The 13086-nt window shown below is 35.2% G+C and overlaps 1 protein-coding gene across 1 annotated transcript; it reads right to left on the bottom strand.

Moving 5' to 3' along the window:
- Positions 1–8605: 8605 nt before the first annotated feature.
- On the bottom strand, positions 8606–11751 carry smg (sterile alpha motif domain containing protein 4 smaug). Its single transcript, XM_018547921.1, has 8 exons — positions 11538–11751; positions 11107–11425; positions 10771–11012; positions 10583–10693; positions 9988–10362; positions 9731–9890; positions 9366–9630; positions 8606–9282 (listed from the first exon to the last, which is right to left on the bottom strand). Exons 1-8 carry the CDS (start codon positions 11749–11751, stop codon positions 9115–9117), a joined length of 1854 nt encoding a protein of 617 aa, XP_018403423.1. The 3' UTR covers positions 8606–9114.
- Positions 11752–13086: the final 1335 nt, after the last annotated feature.

A 13086-nucleotide genomic window follows, 5' to 3' on the forward strand; every position in this document is an offset into this window, starting at 1 on the left:
GAAGCGTTCAAGCCATCTTTCAATCGTCTTTTCAGAGTTGAAGCAATCACATGAGCATCCAAAGGAAAAAATTTTGAATGAATGCCGTTACCGAGTAAAGAGTTTAATCCGCATCTTGAGTCTCTCATTTTTTATGTTCCCTAAGAAAGTTGATATTCTTGAGATAAAAAATGCATCATTATAAGAAATTTTACACTTATAAATGGAGTAAATGCTTTAGGAAATCAAATAGCATCATAATCATTTCCTTTTATTTCAAAAGCACAATACAAATTTATGTATTTATTTTGAGAGAATAGATTCTTTCTTTTATATGAAGGAAAATTTATTTATCTATATAGAATAATAATTTGTCACGTCCCGGAATCGGGAGCACGTTGTCTCTTTTTCGGCCAACGGCAATAGCGCCGCATTGCCTTCTGTGAGTTGGAGGCTATGAAAGGCTCAGTGCAACGGAACGAGGAGAGAGAAAATGATGACAGTATGTGGCAAAGAGAGAAAGGGAAGGGAGGAATGAAAAAGGAATTTTGGTGTTCGATCGTGATATGAACGATGGCCACGTTCGTTTCTGAGTGACTGTGGAAATAACTAACTATAAAATAATAAAATTTTATATTATGTCAAAATATATAATTAGACACAAAAAGCGATATACGTTAAATGTTATATTATTATAAATATAAATTACATTCAATAATTTAATTATATGCAAATTCAAATTATATCATTCCATAGCTTATTAAAACATTAAAAGAATTCTAAAATTTTTATCTACTACAGTGCAGAATTATTTTTACTAATGCAACGTTATTCGATTTTATGGTACTTGTCAAACGATTCTTTTAAATCACTCAAATACCTTGTGATAAATTTTAATTTGTTTTTTTTTGTCGTATATAATTATTAATGCATACCTGAGTTTTTATGTTCTAAGGAGATTAGAAAATAGATTTCAGTTTACTTTTTTTAATTTAAAAAATCAATAGGTACCTCGAAGATTTTGTACTGGGCTATAATCAATACACATGTGGATTATGTTAACTGCGTAATTTTTGAAAAACGATGTTTAGCCAAGTATTAGTGTCTTACGCTGGATGACAATCATATCGAGACTTTCGAAGGCACATAGAATATTACAGTCGATATTGAATACTCGGAATTTTGTCTCGTCATCCAGGCACGATTATGCAGCGTGGTTTATCTTTTCTCTCTCAAAAATGAGATGCTGTCTTTTTTGAGAGAGGAAAAAACTGATTGCGTACAAACGCTGCGATGTCGACATTCACGGATTTCCGGTGTTTGTCGAAGAATGTTGTATCTAAAGAGTTTATATGTAGAGAGATCTTATATGTATTCGTCTAACTCATATTATATTGTATATGGTATGCATTGTTCATAATCTAGTTGCAAGATAAAAATCCGGCTAACAAAGTATGACGTCGACAATGACGTTGGCAAAAACACGTCGCGCGTTGCAGCAACTGTTAGATCGGAATTGAGGATGAGACCGCGACGCTAAAAAATGTGATATATATTATATATTTCAAATTAAATTATTAGTACTATAAAATAACACATTTATGAACAAATTGTGAAACAAATGACATTTTCCATACCAAATGATTAACATAGAGATATATAGATTTTATCCAAAGTATTCGGCTTATATGCAAAACGCCCGTAAAGAACATATACAAACAAGAACATCTATAAACAGAGAAAATAAATATTTAACAATAAATAGCTATATATAATTTTAAAAAGTAGAGACTCTTGAATGCGGATTAGAGGGATATGAGCTTTCTGTAATCATACCACAGTGTTTAGGAAATTCTATGTAATTTTGGCGATTACGCTGGAAATAGAAAGAAAAATATGCACGGTTTTGATGTTTCATTATTTGTACGTTCTATTAATCTGACGCACACTTCTTTTTTCTGTACTGCCAATAATGGATTTGACGTAGAAATAGACAAATTCGTGGTACATAGAGCCGTATTTATATTTCGCATTTAGCGCGAAATATTAATTCTAAGGACTGTTAAACTGTTAAACGCGATCTTCGTAACGAGACAAATAAATCTCAAAATCAAACGACCACATTTGGCGTTAAATGTGAGAATGTACGAATGCAAACCGTAGCCTTTAGCAAAGCGAGATGATTAAATTTAGCGTAGGAACAAAATGCGGGAGGCAAATTGTAGCGGTCGTCGAACACGAAATGTTATGATATTGCATGACAAGTATTATTAGCGTACTCGGTTTAGGAATGTCGTTACGTACGACTATATGTATATTTTTTTTCGTTCTATAATGCCATATTAGTCGATCCTCAAATAGAATATTAGGCTCGAAACCGATATTAGCCGCCAAGCGTGCTGTGAAATATGAAAACGTTTAATGTGACACGACAAGTAGAATTCTTCATGTCGCGTTGTATAATCAATATTCTATTTGAATGTACGAGACCAAAGAGGATTTTGCAAAAGCAGAGAGCCGTCAAGAATGGCATGTTTGCAGAATCATTTTAATCTACAGCGTTTACCGGTAAAATCGTTTCCGAATCGTGCAAGTCGTAGCAAAAGTGATACTTATAATTAACAACATTATTACATACCGCTGCCAATTGACAAAATGGTTCCGCAAATCATCACGTTCATTAACAGTGATGGACGTGTGTTCCTCGTGTAATATTATACGGATGGTGCATCGATGATTAAATAGCATGAGTGATTATTGAAACTGTACTGTTTTCTTTACGATTATTATAAGGCTTTGTACATAGATGAAACTGGAGTATACCGCTGCAAACTATTAGCTGTGACCACACACACATACACACAGCTGTGACACTATCTCCTAAATATAATTGTTTAAGTATGCAATATGCATATTTTGTCATCTAAAAACGTTACTATTAGGAGTTTCGAATATTTTCCGATTTTATTCGTAAAAATAAAAAGTATATCTAAATCACTTTATTTATGAAGATGTATACTATACGTAAGTTTTTTTTTGCGAAAAGTAACCGTGTCCTTTTTTACTGTTTTATCATTTTTTGTGTAAAAAATTACATAGTCTTATTAATAATTTTTTTAAAAATTAACTTATAGTTCGCGATATTTATAATATAGGATCCATAAGAGAAAATGGAGAAGGCTAAAGGTGCCGTTATCGAAAGCAATTTTTCCATAAAGATTCATTTTTATGAAAAAATTGTTCTGCTTTAAAAAGAGAAGTATATATTACCTGTTATTGTCTAAAAATAATATAAATTACGATATATTACCGAATTTTTAAATTTTCGAGCTACTGGGTTGAGAAATTTATAATGAAAATTTCTTCAGCGAGGGCGCACTCTTAGCATTTTCTGTTCCCTCTTAATCATCTTCGAAACATTTTCGACGATATGGTGGTTTCGACTTAGGAATAATATGAACACCAATGCCCAGTCAAGACGTTATCACGTTTAAATAAGATAAGATTGTTATCCTGAAAATCGCCAGTTTGATAGGAATTTCTATAGACATTTCAAACATATAACTGCAGATTAGAGAAAATAGTTTCCGTTTGATACTATTCTGTTTTTAAGTCAAAGCGAATAAAACAGGTAAAATCTCGCCTAATGGACGATACGTAACTATATATTGAAATTGCATCTCATTACAATAACTTCAATATGCAGTATCTGTAATAAAAAAAAACATGTTTAGCTATAAACTATTTAATATTAGATTAAATGGTTTCTCATCTCGTTGTCTTCGGAATTCATGAATTTTATCGCATTAACAGTGTCATGTTGATCTACGGCTCGTACCAGAAAAATGTATCGTCGTCGATCTGTGTAAATACATGTATAGATAAAATTTACGCGCCCATGTTGCATGTGTATGCATGATGAAAAGAGGAAGTGAGAAATCGATGTTTATATTATACCGAACATATATTAAATTACGATCTAACTTTAAGTATGTGGATATTGTCTATTTAACTGTACGATTTAAGCGACGATTGATCCTTTGCATTTCAAACTTAAGAGTAGTCGTTAGATAGACTGTAAGTATTTATTATTATTTTGTAGCCACTTCGTATTAGGCAGAACGCGTGAGTGTATAGAAATGAAAAGAGGTTCTTCAAATGTTTGATACGAACAACAAAAATACACAATCTAATATATGTTGTACTACCACCGTGATTAATTAAATTCTCTTTATCTACTGCTACATCATAGGTAAAATTCTGAATGAAAAATCTTTAATCAATATCAACACATTTTCTAACAATAATTAATTCTCAATCATAAAAATTAAAGAGATGTTTAAAATTTCAGATAAAAGAATCTGTTGACATTTCTATTGTTTAATCTATTTTCCATGTTGTATAAGTGAAAAACATCGAGATTTTAATTTATCAAGGCTGTTACAGCACAACTTGAAAAGGAAGGCAAATTCGTTAATGTAATCGCCTCGTTATCATAAAAATTATTTTGTACTCGTATCCGATATTTCAACAACCTACATTGATAAGAAGATATTAATATATTGAATCCCTGCGTATGTACGTAGCCATTCCGTTAGAGATGGTGGGTAGGGAACGGAGAAATGATGACACAAGTCGATCGAACAAAATCACACGAGTCTAGATTCGGCGTACGCGTTTGTCGCCGGCACAGGTCTAAATATTTATATATTACACGGAACGATAACATTATATCGACGTTTAATATTATCTTTCACCGTTAAAATTGTGCACAACGTCCTCGGATAGGACGCGACTTCAGAAGTGTAACAAAAGAAGAAAATAAATGCTGTTTAGAGAACTATAAAATCACAATTACATGTTTTTTTTTTATACGTCTCATCTATTACTGTTGAAATCTCAACTGGTGAAATACTCGTATGTTTAGGACAAATAAATAAAATTACATTCGTAATTAAACGTAGCTATATAAGAAATAATAAAACATCAATTTTTGTTAAACAAGTATTATCTTATGATTGAAATGTCTGACGGTGAAACCTTCATTCTCAACAATGTCTTGGAATTGGAAAAGATTAATGTTGTATGTTTGTTCTTTCATCAAGTTATTCGAGATATTGAGTTCTTAAACCAGATATTATTTATTGTAATAAAATAATAGAACAAAAAAAGAGAGAACGTTTTGGAATTGATTCCTACTCGCAAGTGAGGATCAATTCTCTCGTTCAACTTATTTATACACAGGCTTAATATTAATAGTAATCGTAATACACAATGTATGCGTATGAAAAATCTTTTATTGAAAAATGTTCTTTCACGCTACAACGTCAGTGTACCCTCGTCTATTAACTTTTTATAACAGTACAAAAATTGCATTTTTACAAGTTGCCCAGCTTACTTATGTGACTAATTATCCCAGTTAGCAATCTGACGAAGGGTCTTATTATGACTTATCTAATATTATCCGGAGAAGCTGCGGCAAAACGTGAACACTAGTACGAGGGGTGGAAGACTCCTCGCGTACAAAAAAAGTGTCCTGCGGCGTGCTTTCCGGTCGCGCGATGCGCTTTCTTTAAAGTAAAATCAGTCACTACGACACATCATGTCCTACGCTTATCCACATCGGATCTAATTACCATTTGCTACCTGGGCCTCGTGAATATCTTCAGCCGGAAACTCACATCGTCTTGTCCTCGAAATTGTAATCAAGAAATATCATTCCAAATAATCTACTACTACTATTACTGCAATCACATCATTAGCGCAATTCCTAAGCAGTCGCTGATGGTCACAGTAAGTATCCGGCCAAAGAATAATCCGCGAATTATCAACCCGTACATGTCATTCGTTTATCCTACTTTCGTCTATCTTGAACAGAGGTCAACGAGCGGATAACAGAGAATGCGGCAAACGTGGTACATTTTACCACTATCCAAATTAAAAGGATAGCCAAGAAGACCCGAAATGAATGTAACGAGTCAAGCAAATAAAATGTGCACACGCGCATATACAAATAACTGCGAACTAGAAAATCGCAAGGAGTAAAAGAACTCATTAGTATTTACATACTAATAGAAATTGAAATCGCATCGAAACGAAGTGAATTATTCCATTAATATGTAAGTACACTTTTAAAAATGGAAAAACTTCTTGTTACCTTTTCATGAACTTATTCTTGCGTCCATTATTTCAGTAACTGTTTCAAATTTTTGAATTTTTTTAATAACTACATAATGCAAAACATGCATTTGACATTTATTAATATCTATCTTATATTAAGAATATACTTCTTTCATAATTACTTGAAGTGTGTTCCTATACATAGGATACACATTATTCTCCTCGTGATTCTCCACTTTGCAATTAAACATTGAAACTGACCATCTCGTTGATTTGTTTATCCGTTCGTTTTCACTCGTTCGCGCGCATTGCCAGTCTTCGCGTTTTTCAAAAATCACGAAACAAACCGCCGCCAACAGTTAATTTTAAGCAAGGATCCTGACAGAAGTACTAAGTACATATGTTTACGCTATTCCGCAAAGTTTACCGCAAACAACAACGATAGATTAACTTCGATCGGCAGAAAATTAACGTAGCGGCGGCTCCCGATCCTCAGCAGGATTGATTACAACTTTTTTTTTCATTTTTTTCATTTCATTTTCCTTTCCTTAGCTCTGATCGCTATATGTATATGCGGATAAAATCTCTTTGCATCCTTTACATAGTTCAGGTCCTGCCTTTTTCAGTTGGAGATTAGATGCTGCGCTTCAATTAGATGAAATATATAAGTAGTAATTCTACGCTGAATGAAATTCCTGATGTCGCTTAGGAGCAGTCTTTGAGCTTTTTTATGCGTTCTCGCTCGAATCGCTTTACTTATTGCGTGTATAACGTGGCGAATATGTACGTGTGAGTGTCTGTGTATGCGCGCACGAGTGCATACGTGTGCATGTCTATGCGTATGTGTAAGAGATGTGAATCATTTGTGTTTTCTTTCACGTGTCCTAATTCTGGTAATGTGTGTATGTAGATTTAATGTACAATTAATTAACTATACAGATTAATTGGTAGAAATTAGAAATGTTTGACTAGCTTTTGATCATTTCTCTTGGAATTCGTGGAGTTTTATCCTTCGCAATATATATGTATATATAACCGATCGGATACAACAGTTTTGGTGGTGCTGCTATTGCCGCTGTAATTGAGTAAAAGGTATCGCGGATGTGAAACGAAATAATGATTAAGTATGGTCATCCCTTCAATGTGTGTACGGTTATTACTAAATATAGACAGTTCTTAACTTTATCCTAGCAGGATACTCCTGGATTCGAGAAATCACCGCGCGATCTTACACGTATTATCCTCTAGCAGAATATAATTGTTACAATAATCACTAATATAATATATATACTAATTAACTAATTTCATCTTCAACCTCGGTACTCTCTCGCTCACTTTTTTTTTTAAATTCCTTTCGCTCTTATTTTCTCTCTCACGCGCTCGCTAATTCTTAATTATTTTGACAAGTTTTTCCTTCTTCGCAGTCTTCTCCAATTATTCTATTCACGCGCGCACGATGTCCGTGCAAACGGAAGGGACAGTGAAGCATCCAGATAATCTAAATCGACGGATCGTGGCGCGTGAATTATTCAGTCTTTCGTTATATATTTTTTTCTTACTTCACGATTAATCGGTTATTATTTACTAGCGTTATGCGATTTAATAAATTTAATTTTCTGCTTGCACAAAAAAATATTATGCTACATTACTCGCGACGCTACTTTAACACATGCTAAATAGATTAAATACGATGTATGCTTATAATTTAAAGCCACAGATTTCGATGTCGCGCCATAATACATACAGCGCCAGTCTACCTCCCTCGAATTTCGCTGCTACTTTATAATATCAAATTTCTATACCTCATACGTTTGCTCATCCTCCTCACGTAAGGCCCTTTAATATCCATTATTGTATATTTACTTGCGTTTATAGTTTATCATTTAAAAAAAAAATAAGAAAATGAAAAATGGGATGAAATCCGTCAACCAAATTGAAGAATCACGAGATCTGTGCGCAAACTACAAAGCATACACGCCGCTATACGTGTTTCTCAATACAGTTGAGATTAAGTTTTAAAGATATGCGCGAATTAACTTATGTGACAAAGCGGCAATCCTTTAAGTATGCTCATTCTCTAGACGGAGTATAGTAATAGTGAAGAGCGATAGTAACAGTAGTGAGAGTGATAGTAGTAGAAATAGTAGTAATAGTGATAGAATAGTAATGATAGTAGTAGCGATAATAGTAAGAGCAATAGTAGCGCTAGTAGTAGTGATGTTGATAGTAATAATAGTAAAAATATAATATTAATAATAATATAGTAATATAATAAAAAGAAGTAAAATCAGTCCAGTATTAAAAATGAATTACAATTACGTTACTACAACGTCTCCCACAGCGCTTAAAATCAGACGAATTCCATTTCGTAAAATGGATAACACAAAAAATAATATTGCAGAACATCGCATGGTGATGTAATGTCGTCTTTTCCATCTTTCTTTCCTCGCATTTTATGATTTAAAATTCTTTTCCTTCTGCTTTATAAAATCTTATTATATGCGTGTGTGTGTGTGTGTGTATATATATATATACTTTTTCTTATATAATATCTTTATATATATGGTTGCAGCAAACAATCGAGGAAAGAATCTATCTTTCTAGCATTTGGCTTGCCAAATTCTGTCAATTAAATAATACAATTGCATCGGACATTAAAAAATAATTTGTGTGTGTGTATTATGTGTTCAATCTTCGAAGAAAAATCTATCCTTTTATCCCTCTTTTTCTCTCTCAACAATGTCACACGTTTCGGACATTTTTTCCGATTTGGTTAAGATATTAAAGCATAAGTGTGTGTACACGTAGGTATTTACACACAAAATATGTGCCGTCTCCATTGCAATATCACTTTAAAACAATGACTCAAATTGGTTTGCCAAAACACGAGCGAGCGCGAGATAAAGATGACTCGCGTTTTGGCGAACAGAATTTCCCTTGGTTTTCGGAGTCAAAAATCCGAAAAGGATTGAAAAACGGGACTTACTTATAATCTTAGAACGCGAATATGGAAGATTAGGCCTCGCCGAACCCACCGATCGCTTGCTCAGTCATTCTCAAGCAAAGGGATTCCAAACGAGAATCGATTTCCGGTTCCGTCGTCTCGTTCGCTCCATTGGCAGAATGGCCTACGAAATGATCACGTGGCGCGCTGTATGCACGTTGCAATGTTTTCTGCAATTGCTATAAAGTAAAATTAACATCATTATATGAATAAACGGAATGTATTTTAAAGATTTTAGATAGTAAATTCTTCTTTTTTTTACCTGCAAGCTGATTTCCTGTAAACTAGGTCTCTTCTCGGTCGTATGCACCGCGCGCAAATTATTCATATTCATACTATTCATATGATTCTGATTCTGATTATTTTGCAAATACGGTGTGGATATACTGTTTCTATGCGAAGCAATCATAAACTGATTACTGTGTATGTGATTATTATGAATATGATTCAAGTTCAAACTTGGTTTTCTGTTGTGCTGCTGTGGATTCCCGTATCTTCTATTATTATATCCATAGTTATGTTGCCACCTAAAATTATATTAATTATGTTAAAAATTATCACACATTTACGATACTTATCACAATTTATTCTAAATATTTTATAACAAAGTCATATATCTCGGCTTACTTTGGAGTTGGTCGCGGATTTCCAAGTCTACTGCGCCACTGCTGCACTTTCTCTTTCTGATTCGAGGTGAAACAGTCGTGCTGCAACACTTTTTCCAAAATGTTGACATATGTGCACAAAACACCGTCCTCAACGCTTTCCAAAGCCAATCTACTGCACACTAAAAGAAGAAACCACACAATAATTCTCTTTTTTCAATCACTCTCTAGTTTTAATAATAAAATTGGAACCATCAACACCACTTGGTCTGTACATACGTTTTCCAAGTACTTTTGTAAACTGGGCAGGAATATCTTGTGGATCATTCTCTTGACTCGGCTTCATAGGAGTAGCAAGAATCGTTTTAAGTTCTTCCATTGTATTAAGGAGCAGTGATGGTCCTTGTGTGAATGAAGTATTTTGCACGCTGTCACGGGCACTAGGTTGCACTAGACCTTTTTCTAGATTTAAAAGCGTGTTGTATCGCTGCTGTAGTTTAGCGATAGAGAGAGCCAACTTATGTCTAGCACCTTTTGTAACTCCTTGTTCCGCTAATTGATCTTCTGTTAATTGCAACATATCCTCATAACTCATAGTAGCGAATAGATAACTGTATTTATGAAGTCGTAATGTTTTAAGCCATAATTGTACGTCTAAAAAGAATAATTTATAATTATATATAAATATTCTAAATTGTGAAGAAGTATAATTACAGATGACTCCGAAAGACCGTAATTAAGATTCCACAATATTTTGAAGATATAGATATAGACTTAGATAACATAATAATATGTGAAATCATAGAAATGTCATCTTCGGATGTTTCATATACTACTGATTGATATTGATACAGTATTAAAATCTCATTTTTACCTCTCATTCCACTCACGAGCGAACGATTCGAAGCGTCATCCAAACGACCCTCGCTACCGCTACTCGCACAGGAACTCTGTGGACTCAGTGGACCCAAACCAATAATATTGCCTAAAAGAAAAATTATTTAAAGAAATGTGCGAATACAATACAAATTTATCTATATATAAAATATAATTGAAAATTACCGGCGTGATCCCCGGAAACACTAAAGCTGCGCGGCTTGTGTCTAGATGAAGAGTTTGTGTTATTGGTACGATCCACAACTTCGAGATGATGCGGCGGCGCTACCGGTGGTGTCAAGCTATTCGAACGACGTTGACGATTAACCGATGTAGGAAAATAACTAAAAGTGCCGCTCGGTTGTGTATTAAATGAATTTGGCTGATCATTGTGATGTTTGGAGTTTCTCTGCCATGGATTCTCCCATCTTATAATAATAGAAAACTCGAATTTAGAAACATACTGCAGATACGAGAGTATATTGTATTATTAGTATCACATTATTTCATTATCAGATTCACCTCATTGGAGTATTTGGATAATCTTCGAAACCGGTAATAGGTGGTGTACTACTGATACGATCTTCCAGATCTCTGAGCCATTGAGTTAAAAGACGTCTGTCTTGACCATTTATGGCAGGGTGAATCAGAGTGTAGCTCAAAAGCTGCTGCGTTTGTTCTGTATATTGTCCCGTACTTACGCAATGGTTTACTATTTCTGGTATCGCTACCAGATAGCTCTGTTTGCACTCTGTATTCCCAGGCTTTAGTAAAGGCAAATGTGTCAAGAGTTGATTAATCGCAATCTCTGTTGATTCCGTCGACAACGAATTGATATAATCTATAATAAAATATTTTATTATTAACATATTTGCTCTATAATATATTAATATATCTCATTAAAATCACATATGAAATTGTTCTCGAGTATAAAATATGAACATGATAATTACTTGGATTATTGGCATTTATTTCCTTGGTATCTAATTCAGCCACAGAGTGCAATGAGTGTTCTATCGCTTGCGAGAGAAACCTCGCCTGTACAGCAGGTATAATACGCAAGAGTGCATAAAGAACGACAGTCTGTTCACATTCATTCCACTGGGAGAACACACGAGTGAGTTCGCACACTTGCTCATTAAACGGAGTACCCGATGTCCACTTCATTTTGGATCACCTATAAGTTTCTCTTGCAATGTAGCAGCGTATCGACCGCTGCTCAAGCCAAACACAGCAAACGTGCTCACAGCCTTCAAGTAGCTGACCAATGTCAGTATTCCGCTACAAAAATAAAAGAAATCAAAACTCGTTACTCCATTTAAATCACCTACCTGTAAGTCATGTTTTAATAGGAAATGGAACAAACATAAATAGTCAATTGTTATCATATTACAAAGTAGTATTAGATGTAAACATTATTTTACAAACAAAATAGGAAGGGAAGGATTTATTTTAATGTACATTCTATTAATACTGACTTTCCAATTTGGAAGCCAAAAGTGTATAAACACATACATTAATAATCACATTTTCTTTATCTAGCAAAACAAAAAGTTCAAACCTTTCATCGTAAAATTTTACAAATAAGTATCTCAGAAAAATTCACGTTCCAAAACTGAATTTATTTTATAAGCGATTAAAGTTTGTTTTAGCAATCGCATCGCGAAATTAGAGAACAAAGACCGTCGAAGGCCTCCCAGAGCGTCGTTCGATATATTAAACGAGACACATCTTCGTGTCGTTGCTCATTCGAACTATCGAAAAGTTCCTGAAGTTTTCCGTCGATCGCCGTGAAGGAACAAACGATTCTCGATAAAACGGATAATCGCAAATGGTCGTGTTTCCTCTCTTCCATAAGAGAACTAGCACCTAGATGCACCTAGACAACGGGCCGGGACTTATCTCATTGTCGTCTCTGCGACGCGTCGAATTCAAAAGACGTGGGCGCGACACATAACCTCAAAACCGCTCGCCTACTGTATCGCCGATAAGAGAATTCCGTTGAGGTCAAGTTTGTTTACCCCGCGCGCGATGCGTGTGTATTTATAGCCTTTCCTGCTGCGATCCGTTCGGCGGTGCAATGGCATCGCGCGCGCGAGACCAGGCGACGTGGTAGGCGGTGCGGGAGGGGGAAGAGGAGCGGCGCCTCACGAGAGGGAAAGCCGATAAGATGTCTCCTTTTACTCTTTATCTTCCCCGCTGCCGAAAAGCATCGGCATCGCCTTCCGGAAGTTTCCACGAGCCTGTTTGCGGAAACTACGCACAGGAAACTCGCATCCCCCGGCGTCCAAGATTGTCGTCGGCGTTCGCCCTTGTCAACGTTGCGCGTCGCGTGTGCGTAGGTATGTGCGTGCGTGCGTGTTCGACGTCACACGCAAGGACCAGCAAGAAAGAAACAGAGTGAAACCGGTAACGGGCGAGACGGATCACAAGAAAGAGAGAGACACGGGCGATGCGAAACGTATACACGTTGGCGGGGGGGGGCAGGGGGAGGGTGGGAAG

Source organism: Cyphomyrmex costatus, unplaced genomic scaffold (assembly GCF_001594065.2).
Source record: "Cyphomyrmex costatus isolate MS0001 unplaced genomic scaffold, Ccosl1.0 scaffold69, whole genome shotgun sequence".
Taxonomy (NCBI): domain Eukaryota; kingdom Metazoa; phylum Arthropoda; class Insecta; order Hymenoptera; family Formicidae; genus Cyphomyrmex; species Cyphomyrmex costatus.